The sequence below is a fragment of the Lissotriton vulgaris genome, chromosome 6 (assembly GCF_964263255.1).
Source record: "Lissotriton vulgaris chromosome 6, aLisVul1.2, whole genome shotgun sequence".
Taxonomy (NCBI): Eukaryota; Metazoa; Chordata; class Amphibia; order Caudata; family Salamandridae; genus Lissotriton; species Lissotriton vulgaris.
In genome coordinates, this window is record NC_141694.1 from 1,190,864,858 (window position 1) to 1,190,886,598 (window position 21,741).

The 21,741-nt window shown below is 46.6% G+C and overlaps 1 protein-coding gene across 2 annotated transcripts in view; it reads right to left on the reverse strand.

Annotated features, from left to right (window-relative positions):
- Positions 1-2,000: 2,000 nt before the first annotated feature.
- KATNA1 (katanin catalytic subunit A1) overlaps positions 2,001-21,741 on the reverse strand; it is a 223,708-nt gene continuing 203,967 nt past the window's right edge. For both annotated transcript variants that reach the window (XM_086927296.1, XM_086927295.1), the window contains exon 11: positions 2,001-3,513. In XM_086927296.1, the coding sequence (XP_086783422.1) occupies positions 3,315-3,513 (199 nt within the window). In that variant the 3' untranslated portion in view covers positions 2,001-3,314. The remainder of the gene's footprint in view (positions 3,514-21,741) is intronic.

Genomic DNA, 21,741 nt, shown 5'->3' on the forward strand with positions numbered 1-21,741 from the left:
GTGCTGACAGCCAATCAGATCAGATGTGTGGTTAGGCTCCGCCCAGATATATATCTTTTTTTGAACCTAAATTACTCAAAATCCACTGGAGCACATATATTGAGACCTAGCAAAGGCACATCGGGCTAACAGTCCCTACAATTTTGCCAAGTTTCGTGCAAATCCATTCAGCCGTTCGAGCTAAAAGTGAGGCCAACCGCCCTATGGAAATTAACATGGGATAATCGCGTTTTGGGACCCCCCTTTTTTCTCGGCCCCCCCTTGCTGAAACCCCCCCAAATTGTCAGGGGCTGCTCAGAAACAAAATGTTCCATTTTCCTGAAAATTTCAGCCAATTCCGTCCACAAACGCCAAAGTTATTAGACATAGGATTTTTTCTCTATGGGATTTTTGAAAATTCTAACTATATATACCTACTGGCGACCGCCAGTAGGTTATATATATATATATATATATATATATATATATATATATACACACACATATATATACACACACATATATATACACACACATATATACGGTGCAGGATCTTCAATTGTATTACCTTGTATCCAGCTTTAATAGCTGCCTCTCGAGGATGCAGGCAGGTCTGGACTACTTCCTCGTCCACTAGTGCGCCTTTATTTGTTCCACTGATCCCGCAACCTGTCAAAAGGGAGCCCGCAGTTGCCTGGCAATGTCCTATATGTAAGGGAGATCACGTGTGTGAGGAAAGGTGAAAGCAGAAGTTGATATTCCAGTGGTGACGCATCAGGGACTTCATGCACTATGTCCCCATGTGCCTTAAGGTGAAGGGCATGCCTGTACGTGCAGATAATGTTGTGAAGCAGTTGGATGGTTGTGGGTCTGCAGGTCACCAAAGGGGAGCAGGCCCTGCGGGCCCTAACCATCTTCCAGTTTAGAAATACCAATCGTGCTGGTTTGTTCAGCATTTTTGGAGTTGGTAGTGCCTTTTCCGATTCTTCTTTGGCCAGTCACTATCACCTTTCAGCATCAAACCAGGTTGATAAAGTGCTGGCCTTTGTTTTGGACCTGTGGCATTCCTTCATTTTGACGCAGCTGCCAACTACCTTTATTTTTAGCCTCAATGGTGGTTTTCAGGGACGTCGATGCCGAAGGTCTGAATTCAATACTGCTCGGATCTTGTGGTGGTGTTTTTTGTAATGTTCTTGCTCCCTCCTGTGTCCTTGCCTGTGACTGTGCGTTTTGATTCTTCAACGTCTGACCCCGATCTCCCTAGGAAAACTATCTCTTTGGCTATTTCCGTGTAGCTGGAGATTCCAAAGTCTTTAAGAGACTTTCTTGATTGTGCTGCGGCATAATACACCCACCTTTGTTTCTTACTTATTTAAGGGCTACAGGAAGGAATTCCACACAAAAAACACCCATTCATCTGGTATAGGTACACATTACACACCTTAGGTTTGTCTCTCTGTGCAACCACGCAGGAGCTTTGTGGCAAAAGCTAAAAGGGTGTGTTTGCCAACCCTTTGAGGACTGAATGGCGTTCCCACTACTCACACCATCCCGCTAGAATCAATTCTCTGACTTGGTTATATAAAATATATATTTTTAAAGTTTTAAGAGTTTAAAAAAATTATCATCGACTTCCCACCAGAGTTCTTGTTTAAGGACTATGGTGTTTTCTTTACTTTCGGCGAAAGGAATTTCCTCGAAAGCACTGGCGCTTTTGACCCAGAGATGTAGAACTTACTTCCGAAATTAGAGGTGGAAAAATAAACCTAATATGGTGCACAGGAGCTTCAAGGGTGCATCTGACAACCTAGGGGAAGGGAAAACCTAGCTAGTGGTCAATACCAAACGACGCAGAAGGGGGGGTGTGAGGGACGTCCAGGAGTAGACTTTTAGAGTCCAACCGCTACATGGCAGAATAATGCACATCATGTGAATCCAGAAAAGATTCCGGCTGCAAACATTTTACTATCCAAGATAGTGTGTCGTCATTAGCGTGATCAAACTTGCTTTAAGAAACACCATGAAAATCAGGAAAATATTTAATAAACCTGTTACTGTACATTCCAACAAAGAAAAATCATTTATTGTTCATTTTGAAAATGATGGCCTGACAAAACAAGGAAACCATTTCAAGATAACCAGTGATGTTTTCAAATAGTGTTGGCTTGGAATTGTTTTATAAGACATGAAATCGAAATGAACCACTAAGGGCAAACACATAAGAAAAAAAAATAATCTCTGCCACGTCATGGATACACTTGAATTACTGTGCCAGTTTGTGAGGAGAAACAATTCAAACTGGCAGTGAACATGGCATCCATGGCAGTGAACCTAAGTAGTCCACTTCTAACAGAACATTTTCCATACTGAAAGATATCAGGATGAGGAAGACCAGCTCGGAGGACATCAGCAGTAGACATAGGGGGGTAATGATCTGTAGAAGCTATCCTCACCTGTCTACCACTGCCTTTCCTTTAAGCAATTATTGGCTTCCTTATAGCAAGATATCGAACAGACTGCAAGTGAGCCATCTGAGAAGCTTGCATGGTCCCATTACAGGTAGAATTTGTAAGCAATTTTGTATCAATATTTCTTCTCAGTAGCACCAACGAAAAGAATATTGAACATCTAAGGAAAGTTATGTAAGGTTTCTAGTCTCCTTAAGTCTATTTAAGAAACATTTTTTTATATAATAAGACTATAATTGAAGATTAAACTTTTCAGTCATTCTTATTTGGCACATTAAGCTTCCTTAAAAAACAAAGGATCATTCCAGTGCTTACAGGATTCCTGTAGTAACAGTATTGGCCCAGAACTGGGAAACCTGGCCTAGCAGCCATCATTCTGAACCATATAAGAAAATGGGCTATTTATTTCTTAAGATGACATCACTAAATTGGCTGTCAGTTATCAAAATATTACAATCCCTAGTTTTACTTAACCAAAAGCACCTTTCATTTGTTCTGGAGAAAGAGCGGATACATTAAATAAAGGTTCAGCTTTTAAAATATCTCAAGTTGTCAAGGTCACTAACATGAATAAATATTGTACTTGGCACTTTCCTAAAACAATGAAGCTAACAGGTTCTTTCAAAATTTTAAACAGCTAGCGGCATACCAATGTGTGCAATAATCTTGGTTGGCTCCAGATTTCAAGGGTAAGCAGGAATCGATATCCAAGGTATAAAAATCTACCTTTATGGATGTAATTACAAACAGGTAAAAAAAATAAGGCACATGGTGCTCTGTATCGGTTCTATTCAGGACATGTGAAACAGGTTAAGACTTAAGATGGATTTTCAGGATTAAAGTCTTATTATGCTTGAACATGATCATCTAAAATGATCCAAATTCATTAATCCATTGTTCATACTTCTCAATATCCAGGGCAGATACAGATTTAGAAACTTTAGTTAAGGCCACTTCAAAGTCTTCCATGGTTGTAGGCATGTGCATGTCATCTCTTGAAAGGTTTCTAATTTCTTCTGGTGTTAAACCTTCAATACGTCGTCTCATTGCCATCAAAGATGCATCCCTAAATGGAAAGATAAAGCAATCAAACCTTTTTTAGATACACATTGTCCTTCAAGGGGGAATCCAATATGCAATAATGTATTTTTAGTGTAAACATTTTATTATTTTAAAACACAGTATGCACACAAGCATTAAATTAGCCAAACTAAGTTTGATTCTGACTTTACTAGGCATCTCCACACAAACTCATCCAACATTAGCTCAATGAAACCTATAAGTAAACAATTTCTAACCATCGGAGTCTCTTTGTAGGTAGTATTAGCACAGCTTCCAATAGGTATGCATGATTCCATAGATTGCAAAGTATACAAAAAAAGTGATGGATAGAATGCTTGAATTAATCTCAACCACTGGTAATTACTAGAGCCACATCAAATCCACTGTTATTTTGCACACCTTGCCACATCACTTATGACCCAGCCAAACGCAAATCAATCTTTACCCTGCTCCAATGGAAACAGTCTATCCAGAAATGCCTGGAGAGGTCCTCCTCAAGCCAGAACAAAAGGAACTCGGAATGGCTTTGCCCTAGTTATGGCTCATACCCCAAATGTTAAAGGCAATCACTGTGATTTAAGTAGTATGCAGTGACTAATCTAATGCTCTTAGACTGCATCCCACAAGTTGATGTAGGTGGGAGATGCCAATACTTAGTGGTAGGAACAAAATGGCTGTCTAGATGCTGGTTTATAAAGGGGTGTTGCCACAGCAGCAACCAAGATGGCCTCATGGCACTGAAGCTCTGGCATACTTGGCCCGGCACCATGCAGAGATGAGCCGTTTCCACCTTCCCTGAGCAATCAGATAATCCAACATGTCCCCCAAGGCTGCTGGACAAGTGAGCAGTGAATGAGAGGCGGCTGAATACCCCTGGATGCCAGTCAGCTGTGAGCGCCCAGTAGCCTGGCCTGCCTTGGCAGCCCTACAGAGACAAGAGCAGAGTGTGAGCCTGAGGTACGAGCCTGCTGGGCCTTGCTGGGTCACTAAAGTGGCTTGTGCTCTCCTGTACAGCGCATCAGCGCCCACCCTCCTGCCTGCTGCGCTCCCAGAACCGAGATATGCTGCCACCCTAACATGTGGCTACATCTGAGAAAACCACAGCTGGGCTCGGCCTGCAGGTCACTGCCTACAGATGCTGCTCCGACTTGAACCTTTGCCCTGTAACTGCACCCTGCGTGGTCAGTGAGCTGCTGATTGCTCCCTAAGTGCACCAGGCCCAGCTGTAAAGTTGTTTAGGTGTACATCACCCCCAGCGGGGCCTCGCAGCATGTGCCTCAGTGTTTTTTTACACTACCCCTCCCTGACACAGTAAGTATCAGGATAAAATAAGATTAGCTGCAGCCCTGCCCTCGGTCCTGGCTCAATATTACCTTCTAGGGCTGGATCCCACTATAGTTCATCCCTGCCAGTTAAACGTGCATGAGAGCAGAGGAAGTTGAAAATCACAACTTTCCCATGAAAAGGTCGCGTTTTCCAGAGTACATAAGCAGGCACCAGGGCCTTCATGGTTAAGTGGTTGGGCACTCCCAATCCCTATGAAGTTTCGTGTCACTGAGTTTTTTATCACCTTAATTACCAGAACCTCAACGCCCACTGAGAGAAACTGAGGCCCAGGGATGGCGCTACAGCAGGCATCAATGGGCTCTCTGGGACAGTGGGCTTGGATGGAGAGGACTTCGCAGAGGCTGAAATTCCGCCTTTACATGAACAGCTATCAGTCAGCGAGAGAAGCACTAGAGGGCTCTGGTAACGAGGCAGGGGCTGCCATTGTCGTCTGAATCTCAGAGAGGCTTCCGTTCTGCTGGGTACCTGTGGTAAGTTAATTTACCTTAATTGTGTAGTATGACGGCAGGCGCAAAAATGAGGTCTGCTTTAGGAATTAGACTAGTGACCACAGAGTCTGGAAATTGCAAATACCGACACCTGAGGACTAGGCACAGGCTGGTACTTACTTGGGCTACAGAGGGCAGTCAGTCCGGACTTGAAGCTGTGGCGGTTGGAGCACCTCCATAATTGCAGGCAGGGACTCTGCTCTACCAAGGCTGGCTGCGGAAGGCAGGCTCAGGCCCTGAGCCACCTTGAGCCATTGCAATTCAGGTTTGCCGCCTTGCCTGCCTCCGGTCATAATCGTCCAGGCTGTAAGTCCCGGGAGGAGGGGCGTCCAGTGACAGTCTACCTTGACAACGTTAGGCTGACCGGCAGTGGGAGCCACACCCCGGGGAATTGCACTAAAGCATTGTGCTAAATTGTAGCAGTTGATTGAGTGACCCTGGAAGCAGCCTGAACGCTGCTGGGAGGACCAAGCTGGCTGCAGGAGCAGCACGCATGCCACAGGTGGCGCAATGCTGAAGCACTACATAGTTTTAGGCAGCACTATCAGGGTCAGTTACAGCACAGCTGAGACGTATGCGTGATAATGTTCTTCAGTGCGGTAATGTGTAGTACCTCATTGAAACGCATTAGTCCTGTTGAGTGATACTTGGCAGGACTGAGGTAGTAAAGAACACCAATGAGTTTTCACTACCTAGGAGGTTGACATTGGCCAATAGTTCAAATCACTTCAAGCTGCAATAGTGGCTTGCAGTGAAGCAGTCTCATAATGTTTCCTATCATTGGATTCCCAATCACAAAACCTCTGCTGTGGTAAATGGGGATGCCATTAATAGCTTAGAAATGCCACTTCTAAACTGAAGTCTGGGGGGCAGAGGGAGCACATCTGTGCATTCCACAGAAAAAGTCAAACATTGGGCATACAATTGGAATGACAGACCTCGGTCATTTGAGGGCCTGGATGGATAGATTGGCGGGAGAAGTTTTGACACTTGGCATCTGAGATGCCAGATCATGGCCACACCAAAGATTAAGATCAGCATTCCATGGCCTCATGGCAGACAAAACTGAAATTTAGGGAAGACGTGTGGCTCAATGGGAGCCCTCTGATCCACCCCCTACTTTAAAGGCACACTTCAGTACAACTACTGGGGCCATAATTCAGCATGCAAGGGATACATTTGGGGGGACATGGGACAGGACATCCTGGAACTGCATAGTGCCCACTGCCAGATAAATGTGTTGCACACAAGGAAGATTACTGTCATTGGAAAGGACCGTGAACTCTTCCTGAATAGTGGCTGGCTTGGGCGGACTACCTGCTGCTGTGTGCCACCCTGAAGTGTGCTCTTCAAGGGCTTTTTGGCTTGCCCACCGTTCTCTCGTCTCTTGTCGAGTTGTCAGGGACATCAAAGACCTGCCGTGAGGGACCTGCACTATCTAGAAGTGACACCTGGAGAGAGGTGCCCTCTTAAGTGCCCACATAATCTGCTGGATCCCAACTGTTAGTGCGGCATAAGGAGGAACCAAGTATTGTGCCGGGAGACCAGATTGCCTTGTGCGGAGCCTCAGAAATATATCCCGTAGCTAGAGGGTGACCCCTGCATTATGGGTACCTCAACACGTAGAAGAGTCTCGTTGGTGGTGAGCAGATTAATTGGTTGCGAGATCCAGTGTGGCCGGCTGAGTCTATTGTGCTGCATCTCTCTCGTGCGTGTGTGTGTGTGTGTGTGACTGGAATTGTCTGGAGCAACCAATATCAAAGCGTACCAGGCGTTATGACTCATTTTCAGGGAGCAATGGAATTTTCAACTCTTTGTTGTGTGACCGGTGTTGTCTGGCATGCTCCGAATCAATGCACACTAGACATTGAGCCTCAATCCAGGGAGGTGCGGAGGATCAGATTTGTTCCATTGTACCCGGATAGCCTGTGTGCAATTTTAACATGTGTTTTGGCTGGGTGCTTCATTCTTCTGAGAGGATCCCCTGCATCACCCCCCTACCCATTTGATTGTTCCTCAGTGCTGCCATTCCAGGAAGCAGTAATTACTACTTCTGAAACCTTGCAAGGACTCATGGCACAGTGGTTCGTATAGACCCTTGTCGCTCCTCAAATAAGATAATAAAATATTGGCAGAAGTCCTTGCCACTAGCCTCACACTTCCGTTGGATAAGATTATTTCCCCAATTCAATCTGATTTCATTCTCTACCGCTCCACATCCTTGAACCGGTGTATGGTCTTTTTGGCGCTTAACAGAATTTCCCTAGAGGTTGTGGCGGCCATGGCCCTCTTGGACGCAAAAAAGTACTTTGACTCCCTGGAGTGGGCTTTCTTGCAAGCAACACTAGTCAAACTGGGAATACCGACTATGCTACTTACCAGTATGCATCTGTCCTTGGCATGTAGGGCTGCTGACATTCATATCTGTGCATAGATCGCCGCCTAGTGTTGGGTCCGGAAGATTGCACATTGTTGTCCTGGAAGAGTCTTCGAAGTATCACGAGATAGGTGGCTCCTCCCCTGGACTACAGTGCGCATGGGCATCGACTCCATCCCCCAGATCGTTTTTAGCCATTGTGGCCAAGATGGAGTGAAACTCAGTGAATGATGACCATGCTAGGAGTATATATGTGAATACTGCAGCTGCTACAGGCGCCGGGGAGGAGGGCGGGCGATATGAATGTCAGCAGCCCTACATGCCAAGAACAGATGCATACTTCTAAGTAGCATATTCAGTTCGAGGCATGTGGGCTGCTGAATTCCTATCTGTGCATAGAATACATAGCAGGCCCTCCATTAGCGGCGGCCGCCCGTGCCAGCTGCAGCAGTTTGGAAAAGTGTCTTGAGAACGGCCAGCCCTACAGCTGCCTGCTGTTTGGAGTGCACATCAACACAGTAATGCTTAGTAAATGTGTGTGTGGTAGACCATGTGGCTGCTCTACATATGGCCTCTAAAGGAATGTTTCCAAAGAATGCCATAGAGGCCCCCAACTTTCTGGTGGAGTGGGCTCTTGGTGGAATGGTGAGTGCTTTTGGCTTTTACATAGCAGATCTGGATACATTTAACGATCCACCTAGCAATACCAGCCTTGGAAATAGGGTTACCTTTGTGGTGTGGCGCAAAGGCGACAAAGAGTTGCTTAGTTTTTTTTAAAATCCTTGGTCCTATCAAAGTAATACATTAGGGCCCGTTTAACGTCAAGGGTGCGGAGCATCCGCTCCGCCAGTGACTCAGGATTTTGAAAGAAAACAGGTAATTAGATTGTTTGGTTGATGTGGAACTGAGACACAACCTTTGGCAGAAACTTAGGGTTAGTGCGGAGCACCACCCTGTTGGAATGAATTTGGATAAATGGCTCTTGGATTGTGAGGGCTTGCAATTCACTAACCCTCCGTAGCGATGTAATTGCTATGAGGAAAGCCACTTTCCATGTCAAGAACTGAATCTCGCAGGAATGCAGTGGTTCAAAGGGAGGACCCATCAGCCTGGTAAGGACCACATTGAGGTTCCACTCAGGAGCTGGTGGAGTCCGTGGCGGAATGACTCGTTTGAGGCCTTCCAAAAAAGCCTTGATGGCAGGCACCGTGAAAAGGGAGAGGTGCTGCCTATTTTGGAGATAAGCGGCCATTGCAGACAGATGAATGCGAATGGAAGCATAGGCCAGATTACACTTGTACAGATGGAAAAGGTAACAGATGATGCTGTGAATAGAAGCATCCAGCGGGTTAATGTTGTGGTCCGCACAATAAATGACAAACCGCTTCCATTTTGCCGCATAGCAGGCTCTAGTGGGCTTCCTCGCCTCCCCAATGATGTCCATACAGTCGGGAGGTAAGTGCAGGTAGCCAAACTCTAGGACTTCAGGAGTCAGATCGCCAGGTTGAGCTGTTGCGGATCTGGGTGCTGAATGTCGCCATGGCTCTGCGTCAGAAGGCTGGGTGTGAGATGTAGCCTTTGATGCGGTACCACGGACAGTTCTAGAAACGTGGTGTACCATGATTGGCGAGCCCACGTTGGAGCAACCAGGATGAGAGTCATTGAGTGCTGCCTGAGCTTGCGTGCCACCAGCTGTATCAGAGGTGCTGGGGGAAAAGCGTACGCAAATTTGCCTGACCAGTTCATCCATATCGCATTGCCCTGCGACTGTGTGTGTGGGTGTGGGAACCTGGCGGCGAAGCTTTGGCATTTTGCGTTCTCCCTTGTGGCGAAGAGGTCGATCTCTGGATGACCCCACCTTCGGAAGTACGGTTGGAGAACTGATGGATGTATCTCCCACTCGTGCATTTGGTGGCTGCGCCTGCTGAGCAGGTCCGCCATCTGATTGTCCTTGCCCGGGAGGTGCTCTGTCATGAGGAAGATGTTCCTCTGAATGGCCCACTTCCACATGCTCTGAGCCAGATGCGACAGCTGCGGAGAGTGTGTTCCTCCCTGCTTTTGAATGTAGTACATTGCCGTCATGTTGTCCGTCCGGATCAACACGACCTTGTTGCACAGATGTACTTTGAAGGCTTTCAGTGCCATGAAGATCGCCATCAGTTCCAGAACATTGATGTGCATCTTCCTCTGCTGTTGCGTCCATAGTCCCTGCACAGTGTACTGGAGTACATGCGCTCCCCATCCCTGGAGAGAAGCGTCCGTCGTCAGGATAATCTGTGGCACAGGCTCTTGGAACGGTCGGCCCTTGCAAAGGTTTCGTGGATTCCACCAATGCAGAGAGTTGTATGCCCGACCGCTCACCAACACTAGGTCTTTCAACTGCCCGTGAGCCTGAGTCCACTGACGTGCTAAGCACTCCTGAAGCGGACGCATATGTAGTCTCGCGTGCGGGACTATGGAGATGCAGGAAGCATCATGCCTATCAACTGCATGAACACTCTTGCTGGAAGCGAGTTTTGAGGTCTGAATTTTTGGATCAGTGATTGACTGCTGCTGACTCTCACTGAATTCGGCTGTGCTGTGGCCGCCAGAGTGTCTATGGTCGCACCCAGATACTGCCGTATATGGGCGGGCTGGAGGTGGGACTTTGGGTAATTCAGTGAGAATCCCAGATCGTGCAGGAGGTGAATGGTGTGGGACACGTGGTCGGCACACTGCTGGGCTGACTTTGCTTGGATGAGCCAGTCGTCCAGATAGGGATGGACGTGGATGTTGTGACGTCGTAGATGTGACGCCACCGTCGCCAGGCACTACGTTAATACCCTGGGTGCCGTGGTAACCCCGAAAGGCAAAACCTTGAACTGGTAGTGCTGGTTTTGGATGGTGAACCTGAGGTATTTTCTGTGTGAAGGATGTAGCGGAATGTGGAAGTACGCATCCTTCAGGTCCAAAGTTGCCAGAAAGTCCCCCTGTCGAAGAAGTGGGAGAACTTGCTGCAGTGTTAGCATGTGGAAATGCTCGGACAGGATGTAAAAGTTGATGGGCCGGAGGGATCCGTCCTTTTTTGGAATCAGGAAGTACAGGGAGTAAACTCCCGTGCCTCTTTCCTGCATGAGCTCTATTGCCCCTTTTTGCAGCATGACTGTGACCTCCTGCTGCAATAAGCGCAAGTGCTCACCTGACACAGGACGGTACCTTGGGGGTATGTTGGGTGGAGTGGATGTGAGCTCCAAACAATAACCAAATTGGATAAGCTTTCTGACCCACCTGTCCGTGGTGATGGACTTCCACACGGGCAGGAACTGCTGGAGTCTCCCCCCGACCAGTGTTGTGTGGTCGGGGGGCAGTGACAATGCGTCACTATTTGTTGGCGGTAGAGGACCTGGAGCGGTTGTTGCCACGTCCTCTGCCCTTGGCGCTGTTGCCGCGGTATCCACCTCGACTCTTGTTGGCATAAGTAGTCTGGGTGTTGCTTTTGTAGAACTGCGCGGACTGCGAAAGTTGACCCCTTGAGGTGCCTCTGGTATTGGAGCGACGAAAGGACCCACTCCGAAACTGCTGGGACTGTCAGGCACCCATGGATTTTGCAGTGTCGGTGTCCTTCATTTTCTCAAGGGTGGTATCCACCTCAGGGCCAAACAGGTGATCTGGGTTGACCGTTTGGTTCAAGATGGTGGTTTGAATGTCCGGCTTGAACCCGAATATTCTTAGCCAGGCATGCCTACGAAGCATAACGCTAGTGTTAATGGCTCGTGCGGCGGTGTCAGCCGCGTCTAAAGCGCACTTTATGGAAGCGTTGGAGATCAGCTTCCCCTCCTGTGTTAGCATCTCAGCCCCTTCCTTATATTGATCGGGTAGGTGTTGCAAAAGGGTCTCTAGGGTATCATAGTGTGCCCTGTCATAGCGCGCCAAGAGCGCCTGCGTGTTTGAGATGCGCCATATGTTGGCTGCCTGCGCTGCTACCCTCTTCCCTGAAGCTTCAATGACCTTCGATTCTTTGTCTGGGGGAGGAGCATCACCCGTAGTCTGCGAGTTGGCCCTCTTCCGGGCATTCGAGACAACCAGGGAGTCCAGAGGCAACTGTCCCCTAATATAAGTTGGATCTGTGGGCGCTGCCTTATACTTCTTGTCGATTCTCGGGTTGATGACTCTCGCCCTGGTGGGCTCTTTGAAGACCTCAGCAGCGTGCTTTAAAACACCCTTCAGCATTGGCAGAGTTTTTACAGTCTTTTCCGAGACTGTAAAGGTGTCAAAGAGGAAGTCTACGTCCACAGGGTCAGCATGCAGCTGGACGTTGTGATTGGCTGCTGCCCGCTCAATGAGGGCAATGAAAGCCGCAGAGTCTTCAGTGGGGGAAGTCTTAGCGAAGAAGAGCTGAGGGTCCTGCCCAGAATGTGGGTCCCCAGGCTCACCACCAGCAGACCAGGGCTCTGCCACATCCTCTGGGTCTGTGTATACTGGATAGCTATATTCATCTTCGTTATCGCCCTCACCAGCGTCCACATCGGAGTGAGTGGGCGAGACCTGGTGAGCTTGCGGTGAAATGGGCTCCACCAAGGCTGGAGTACCAGCAGAGTTCATCTTCCGTTTTAGTGGGATCTTGTACGACTCCAATTGGGGCTCCGGGGTGATTTTCCTCTTCAGGAGGGAAAGCCTGCCCGTTTCGGCGTTGATGAAATGTTCCTGACGCTCCTCTTCCGAAAGTTGTCGAGGCCGCGGGCCATGGACCACCATCGATGCCTTCGGCGTCGAAGAGACCTTTTTACGGGCACGCCGGCCCCCGATTTAGCAGCGAAAGCCTTCGGCGCCATTTTAGGCGGCAAGGTAAAAAGGATCGGCGTGGGCGCCTTCGCCGGTTTACCCAGAGGCTTGGCCGGCGGAGGGTCCTTCGGCTCGACTACTGCGGCGCCGTCCCTTATGCGCTGCAGGGACTCTGACCTTAGTCAACGCGGCAGATGGACGTGCCGGCTCGACGGAGTCCTTAGAGATTGGTTTCGGAGTGGAGTTCTTCGAGGCCCCCTTCGGAATCGACACACTTGGCGCAGCCCCCTTGGCCTTGTCTTGTGGAAGCGGGGCAGAGAGGGCCTTCGGGTCGTCGGGCCGCTTCTTCGGGTCGGTAGGAGACCTCTTGGGGTAGTCGACCGTCTTCTTGTGATCGAGTCGACCCTTGCCGGCGTCGACCGTCTTCGGCGCCGATGTGGCCCTGTCCGACCCCTTCACTTTCGGCTTCGACGTAGTAGCCTTCGGGTCGGCCATTTTGACGTGGGCCTTCGGCTCGACGGCCATCTTAGGTTTCTTCGGCGCCGAGGCCTCCGAAGTCTTCGATCCGTGCGATGCGCACTTTCGGTTTCGATATCTCTGGCGTCGAGACCGTAGATATCACTTTCGGTTTCTGTTTCACCAGGAGTGAATCAGTACCAATGTCCGTGGCCGGGCCAGCAGGCGGGGCTGAGGAACTTACATCAAGGTCTTGGGTAAGGCCCGAAGGCGATCCCTCGACCTGGGCCTTATTGATCGGAACGGCCCCAGAGTCAGTTTGAGGAAGCTCTTCGTCTGAGCTGTCCTCCATGGCCCCAAGGGCCCCGTCGTCGTCTCCTACCTCCTCGACGACTTCACCGAAATCTTCGGCCTCAGCGTCGTAGTCGTCCTCGACCTCAGACGCGGGGTTAGATTCTGAGATCTCCTGGATATCTTCATCCTCGACCTCCCCAGCATCGAAAATGTCGGTAGGCGCCGGTGCAGATTGCTGGGCCTCCAGGAGCGCAGCTCGACGGAGCTCGAGTGTCTTCTTGGACCGGAATCTCGAACAGGCCATACACTTGGCCTCGTCGTGGTCCGGCGACAGGCACTTGTTGCACACCGGATGGACGTCGATGTGTGGGTACTTCGAGTAACACACCGGACATCTTTTGAATGGACTTCGGTTTTCCATGATGGTAGATGAGTCTGGAGCGTCGACTAGGCCCCCCGCGCCGAAAGCACGCGGAAGTACAGAGCTCGGCTCGGAGCGGAGGAAAGTTGCGAAGCCGAACGCAAGACAATACCGACGCAAGTCCTAAAGAACTTTTGGTCTCAAAGTTAAGTTAATTCTTATCGATTCCGACAAGAGGGAACCAAAGACATCCGAACCCAATGGCGGAAAAAACAATCTGGGGATGGAGTTGATGCCCATGCGCACTGTAGTCCAGGGGAGGAGCCACCTATCTCGTGATACTTCGAAGACTCTTCCAGGACAACAATGTGCAATCATCCGGACCCAACACTAGGCGGCGATCTATGCACAGATATGAATTCAGCAGCCCACATGCCTCGAACTGTGCAGTTTTCTTATTGATTATGCTTTTAAATTCCCAACCAGTGGTATAGATTCGGGCCAATGGCTCCTCAACGTCTCCTTTCTCCTACACTAGAGGGACATGGCAGGGTTGCCCCCTGCTTCACTGCTTTTTTCTTATCGATATAGACCCACTGGCAAGGTATCTCCGGGAGAAGCATCTGCATCGCGGTTTGCAGTTTAAGGTTGCCCCCGCTACTTTCACTCTACGCGGACGATATTTTGTTATTTGTACGTCACCCTGCTGATAACCTACCTCCGATCCTCCTCAGGATAGTTAGATTTGAAGGTCTCTCCAGCCTCCACATTAAATGGACCAAATCAGAGTTATCCCCTTCACATAAGCCATCACGGCCATGCAATGTGAACTCACTCGGATCTAGTGTGACGGACTGGTTATATACCTGGGCATTTACCTACATAATGACTGGGGGCAAGTCATTTGACTAAATTATGGCCCTGCCATTGAGAAACTGACCTCTCAGGTGGAATGGTGGCTCTGCCCTCATCTCAATAGCACATCATATTGAGGTCATAAAAACAGTATTTTCCCTTGTTTTTTTAATCTGTTTTTAACTATACCCATTCCTTTCACCAATTCATTTTTCTCTTCAAGGCATACTACTGAGATATATCTGGACAGGCCAGCCCGACACATAGGCTGAGACACTCTAGGTCTTCCGTAAGAGTGGAGTGAGTTTGGTGTTCCACATTACCATTTGTATTATTTAGCGGCACAGTGTCAATACGCCTATCAATGGTACCATCCTGATGCAAGTCTACCCTATTCTAAACCCAAACAAGATCACACTCAACCAAAGCCCCAGGGCTCTATATTGCCTGCAGGGCTCCTTTTTGGATCCAACGGATATCCAAACTCTCCACCAGCTGCGAGTGGAGAAACTTCTCCAGTTATTCGGGGCAGGGCTCCTGCACACTCCAGCGCTGCCTCTGGCGGACAATCGTTGGCTTCCTATAATGCAGGAGAATTTTTTTGGGTGACTTTCCCAGATGGACAAGTCTGCTCCCAAGAGGAAGATGTACGTTTCGCCAATACTACCTATATGGCCCAAATAGTTTTAAAACGCCTCCATAGTGCCCCCAAGCACTGCTACCAACTTAACCATAGGCCCAAGAGGAATTTGCCCTATATACACTCGTGGTTGTAGGCTCATTTCCAAACTGTACCGTGCATGCATTGCCCTGCTATATCCAAGCAATGGGAAACTAAGGTACATTTGGGCGGCTGAGTTAGGGCGCCCCTTAACCGAGAAAACTTGGTAAGCATGCTGTGCCCAAACACACCTCATTTCACCCAACCAACGTCACAACTGAATCCAATACAAATTCCTACGTAGAGCCTTGGTCACACCAAGCACCATGGCTCGCCTGGATCCCGCGAGGTCCTCGAGCAGTCCTAAATGCCAACAGATAGGGCAGATTTTGAGCACATGACATGGAGGTGCAGTCCTATTGCATCCTCTTGGTGCAATATCCACTCTCGCCTAGCCCAGATGAGACATGGAGATTGATTCAGCCCCACTACTAACCTTGCTGGGATATGATCTGGACATACCGGAGAGTGTCCGACAATTAACTGCACTCGCATTGCTTCTGGCTAATAGGGAAAATCGCTCTTCATTGGAGGAACACACCCGCCCACTGCCAAAGCCTGGTTGAACAGCCTAATTTACTGCAATACAACTAGTGAATTATATGCAAACCTCCAACCCCTGACCTCTAGACCAAAGGATATTTGGCAGCCTTTCCAGGACTACCTGCAGACACTGGAATCGGCAAAACAGGATTCTTGATCATTAGTATTGTCTATGTGACTCTTGAAATAGCCTTGTGATTATGCAACTGGGAGACTTTGAAGTGGTCTGCACCCACACCCCCCGACCTCCCCCTGTCTGTACTTCCTTCTCATGTATCAAAACGGTCTTAATATTGTGCAACCAGCTATTTGTGCTCATGACGCAACACAAATCAACTACTATACTGAAATGATAACGTTTTAAAATAAATGTAAATAAAAAAAAGATATGGGTTGGAAAAAAAAAAAGACAGAACTCCAAGTACCTAAGAAACAGCATTCACTAACCACACCCCTTCCATAATTTATTCTTTATAGAATCTTGCAGCATGCAGACTGATGGGGGTGGGGCGAGGGGGAAATATTGTGGTTGTGTCAGTAATCGGAGCAAGAGCTTAAGAACTAACATATTAGAAGGCATGTGCGTGATATTTATATAGTGCAAATCTAGTAAAAAAGGGGGATAAGCGGTATACAGTGTCAAAGACTAGCATAAAGTGAATGGGTTATAGGATAGACTACTGCTTTATGGACTGTTAAATCTGCTTCTCTCCCATTTTACACATTCAAGTGGAGAACAATTCCTGTTCACAACTTTCATTACTTTCCTGAGTGAATAATCCTACAGTAATGCTTTGAGAAATAAAGTGGAAGTGCCCATGTAGATAAACCTTTCTCTGTAACAAGCAGTTAGAAAGCCATGTTTTTCACAGCTCTAATGGTGAAGAGTATAAAAAACAAAATACCAATTCCAATACCAATTCTTTGGATTTAACAAGTGAGCGCAACAAAGCTTAGCCCAACTAAAAATACATTTTGGCTTTTTTACTGCATAGGCACATCTACCCTTAATATTTAATTTCTGGGAAAAATGCCCCAAACCACAACCAGATATCTAACAATAGACTATCAAGAAATCCTTATTGTTGATGATGCTGGTTTAAGTGGGGAAAAATAGATTTGCGTTACATTGGGTGGCAACTTAATAGGCATTTTAAGCATCACTGTTAAGGATTGTTTCTGTAAGGGTTTTAAAACATAAAAGAATGGAATACAAAGGCAAGTTAATTTTTCATTGATCTAAAATAAAGAAAGAACAGTTGATATAAAAGGTGCATCAGTATAATTAAAACGCTATCTGAAAGTCAGTATAAGACTTTAATGCTAAAAAGGCAGATCCCTCATCAGAAAGAAAAGCCAAAAAGAAGGCACTGTGTTACTGTGCCAGACTGTCGTGGATTAAGAAGGTGCAGAACAGAGTGCAGTCTGCTGCCAAGGTATCTTGTGGCCTGGGCATCGAGATGCAAAGTCCTTCATTGAGCTGCGTGGGCTGGCATAGAGTAGCTGCAATGCGAAGTCTGGTGTCAATATGTGTTGTGCAGCCAATGAAGTCATCGACATGAGCTTGCGATGCGTAGGTCCTGGGTCATAATCAATTAAGCTTCTGTTTATTTTGTAAGATGAGGGGTCTTGTCATTAACATCTCCAAAACGAAGCTGCTCTATTTCAACCCAAGCAGATCGTCTAGATCTACTTTGGCTCTTGATGGGGTGCCACTGGAGCGTGTGAAAGAGTTTGATTATCTGGGGATTAGAATTTCTGATAAATTCAACTGGCAGTTCCATATTGATAAAATGGCCCTAAACCACAAACGGGTAGTAGGAGTATTAGGGAGGGAACATCGTGCATCTAGCACTAGGCCCATTGCTCCTGCTCTGGAAATTTATGCTGCCAAAGCCGTAGGCTGTGCCCTATATGGAGCAGAACTCTGGGGCTTTGGATGTGTAGATGTGCTAGTCACCTCAGAAAACAAGTTCTTTAGGGAACTCCTCTCACTCCCGAGGTGCACCCCAACTAAGCCACTCTTGAGTGATCTGGGTCGCCGTTCAATTAAGGACCTAATCACTCTGCGTCCTCTCTTATATTGGGCCCGGTTATGGCATACTCCAGAGCTTTCCAAGTATGCAGAGGGTCTAAGAGAGGTCATGAACCTCCAAAGCTCCCACAAGTTTGGATAATATAATATATGGAAGCTCTCTCGGCCACTGGCCTCTTAACTGCTTGGGAGTCTGGGGCAGTGTTATCAAAGGTAGAAACCAAGAGAGGCTTTTGGGCATGGGTTGACGATCAAGAGCAGAGGGACCCAAACCTAGGCAGGCTGACTGAGGTATTTCGTCAACCCAAGCATACACCTCGCCTGGAGCATGGTTGATCAGACGAAAAGCTATATAAAGAATCTGTATAATTAACTGTTTTTAAACACTCGCACAGCAGTTAAAGTTTAATACATTTTTTTATCTACCCGTTGTAAAAAAGTCTTAGATGAAATTCTTTTTTAAATGTATTTATTATGAATTGTGTTTTTAATTTGTAAATGTGCTTTTATGATATCAAATCTCGAAATAAAGCTTTGTTGAGTTGACTTGAATTAAGCTTCTGGGGCTGCAAAGACTTGTGAAACGAGAAGTCGTGCTGTGCCAGCGCCAATCTGTTTCAGCGTCAAGAAAACCGCCAAGGCTTGCGAGGACTTGTGCTGCAATGTGTAAGCATCAGTCAAGCTGGGCCAGAATCTAGCTGTATGAAGTTGCGTTGACATCGAAGAAGCCGGTTATGTCCCGGTGGCTTGAACACAAGGCCAGTAGCTGACTAATCCTAGGAGATTTCCTGGAGTCCGTTTCCAAAACAGGAAGGCTAGCAACAGCAGGCTTTGGATAGCAAAGCTGTCCTTGGTCAGCAGAGCAGCATTCATAGCTGGGCAGTCCTTCCTGGCAGAGTCCACAGGTCCAGATGTGATCTGAAGAGGTCTGAGGGTCCAGTATTTATACTATGTGCCTGTTTTGAAGTGGAAGATGTTAGTTTCCCCATACAAAAGGTGTCTGGAAGGTCCTGCTTTCTTACCCTAGTCCCAGTCTGTCTGGGGGCACATTAGTAAAATTAAACAAAGCTGTCCTTATATAGTAAACACACGATTTGCAACACAATGGAAAACTTGTGTGTAACTATTTCACATGTCGAAATAGTTACACACAAGTTTTCCATTGTGTTGCAAAAATTGCTACCCCAGGTCCTTAAACACCTAGAGGGTTCCCTTGTTATATAACCCGAAAATTAGTTGAAATCATAGTTTCGCTTTCGTGAGGCATCAATGGTCTGTATTTACTTTTGAACTCTGGGAATGGGGTTTGTTGTTTTGCTGAAAGTTTAAGGCATCGCATGTTTATCTGTAACGACACAAAAAGGTTGAGCTCCAGCGAATACTTATTGCAGCTCAATTAACCTTTCAAATGTTTGGTTTAACTTTGAAAAGACTCAACATTTACCTTGGTAAATGCAGAAGTATCGAGAGCCACGCGGACATCAATCCACACGCGTTCCCATTTCCTAAAAGAATGGTTTTTGTCAGTTACCCATTTTAACAGCCCGCGAGATGCAGCGAGAGTGGACGCTGTTTGGTTTCGCAACACTTACTTTCAACAGCTTAACCGGAGCACTCCAATATTTTTCGACCGGCATAAAGGCACATTACACAGCTGAGGGAATTTCTCAGAACATAGAATGCGCTTGACGCTGTGCTTAATTTCCTGGGAATTGTAGTTAGGCAAAGGCAGCCAATGGCGATGCAAAACGGGGGAGAGCGTTCTGACAGGTGCATTCTGGGTATTGCAGTTTGAAAGGCAATGCATTATGCTCTAGACAGTTCTGTCATTCCGTTGAGTCCTGTGACTGCACTATTGTATTTTAATATCAAATAAACTTCCTTTTTAACTTAAGTAGTGTCAATTTCAATTAGCATTTTCGTTGTGTCCAAGGCAAATAAAACTGTCCACTTGAAATCCTTTTCACTATGGGATTTTTCAAATGCTCAACCATGGGTGCTGTTAGTACTTTCTTTTTTATTCTTGACCGATGTGTGATGCATTGGTCATTCTGCTGATTTGTCTTACCTATGTATAACTTCAAGCATGGGCAAAGGACAGCATAAACAACATTTTTTGCAATTTGTAAATGGAGTGTCAGCATCTGATGGTATTATGTTCAAATTCAGACCCTTCTATTGTGGTGTCACATACGGAGCAGTTTCCACATTTACAATGTCCCACAACTCGTTTAAGTTGCCATTGTGATCGTAGATTCCCTTTCGGTGTAGGAAAGAGGTCTGCCTTTACAATTTGTTGGCCAGTGTTCTGATTTTTCTTCATGGTAAATAAAGGCGTCTGAAGGGGGCAATCTAAGTTTTCTAACAGATGCCAGTGCCTTAAGACAATTTGCTTAAATTTATTAGTATCTGGGCCAAACGTTGTGACACAAACCAGTCTTTCAAATGGTAATTTCTTTCTTTTGTAAAACTGCTTCACGAGGTGTGTACCATGCTCTTTTTATAGCATGTTTTAACATCTAATTCGGATATCCCCTCTTAAACATTTGATCACAACAGATGGCTGCATGCTGCTCGTAGTCAGATTTTCTTGAACAATTTAGTCTAATCTGCAAAAGCTGACCATACCGAAGGTTTTCTTTCAGACTTCTGGGGTGAGCACTCTTGTGGTGTAGGATGGTATTTTGTCAGTGGGTTTTCAGTGCAGTGAAGTAGTCAACCAATTCTCATGTGGGGAGACCTCCACATCCAGCAATGTCATACAGGTTTTACTTTAGTTCAGGCTAAATTTTATATCTTTGTGGCGAATAGTCAATCAACCATGGAAACTTTCCAATTATTCATGAGAGCCTTGCCGTAGACACAAATTGTATATATAACGCAGCCACTGTAAAAAAAAAATCTTTGAACGGATTGTTCTTAAAAATTAATATATCTTCATACTTGTCCATGAAGAGAACCAACATTTCTGGAGCAAAGGGAAAACCCATGGCGGACCCTTTCACCTGAATAAAGAACGAATCTTCAAACTTGAAGTAGTTTTTTCGGAGTGCAACCTCAGCTAGTTGTACAATAAATGTGGTTGGCACCCTGTAAGGACGTGGTCTATCTTTCAAGTACGCTTCAATTACTTGTAACGCCTCATCTTGGGGTATCTGTGTGTACAACGAGGTTATATCAAAGGAAACTATCCATTGCGTTTGGTCATCCAACTCTTGACCTTCCACTTTGGGGAAAAAAATAAGTTGTGTCCCTTAGACATGATGGCACATCCTTTAAAGGCTTCAAGAAAAAAAAGTATTTTGAAATGGGCTCCAAGAGGGAATAACTTCCCGACACAATCGGTCTCCCTGGAGGGTCATTGAGCCTCTTATGAATCTTCGGCAGAAAATAAATTACTGGAATCCTTGGAAATTTTTTGAAAAGATAGTCTAACTCTTTAGGTCCCAAAAAGCCACTGTCCATGCAGATCTTTAGTATTTCGGCTATTAGTTCTTGTGTTGGTCTTGAGCGGTCTTCTCTGACTTGGCGGTACCATTCTTGGTTGTACACTTGGTTCCTGCCTTCTTTTAAATATATCTCTCTGGGCCAGATCACTATGGCTCCGCCCTTATCGGCCTGGTTTGATAACTACAGTTGTATTATTCACCAGCTCATTGATGGCCATATGTTGTCTCACAGATATGTTTAGTTTAAGGAAAGTGTTCTTTTTCTCCAATTGGTTAATTGCAGACAAGATAACCTGTTCTTAGGCCACAATTTATTTAGCAACAGTTAGAGTTGGTGGAACGAACTTTTATTTGTTAGACAGCCCAGCAACTTCACTATTGCTTTTGTAGTCTTTGCCGGAAAAAAATTACTTCAACCGATCTTTCAGTAAAATTCAATAGTTTCTAATTTTAGTCTGGTAAAGTCAGTTTGTTTATTCGGGGCGAATTCAAGGCCCAATTCTAACACTGCTTCTTCATCTTGGGACAATTGTCTCTGGGATAGA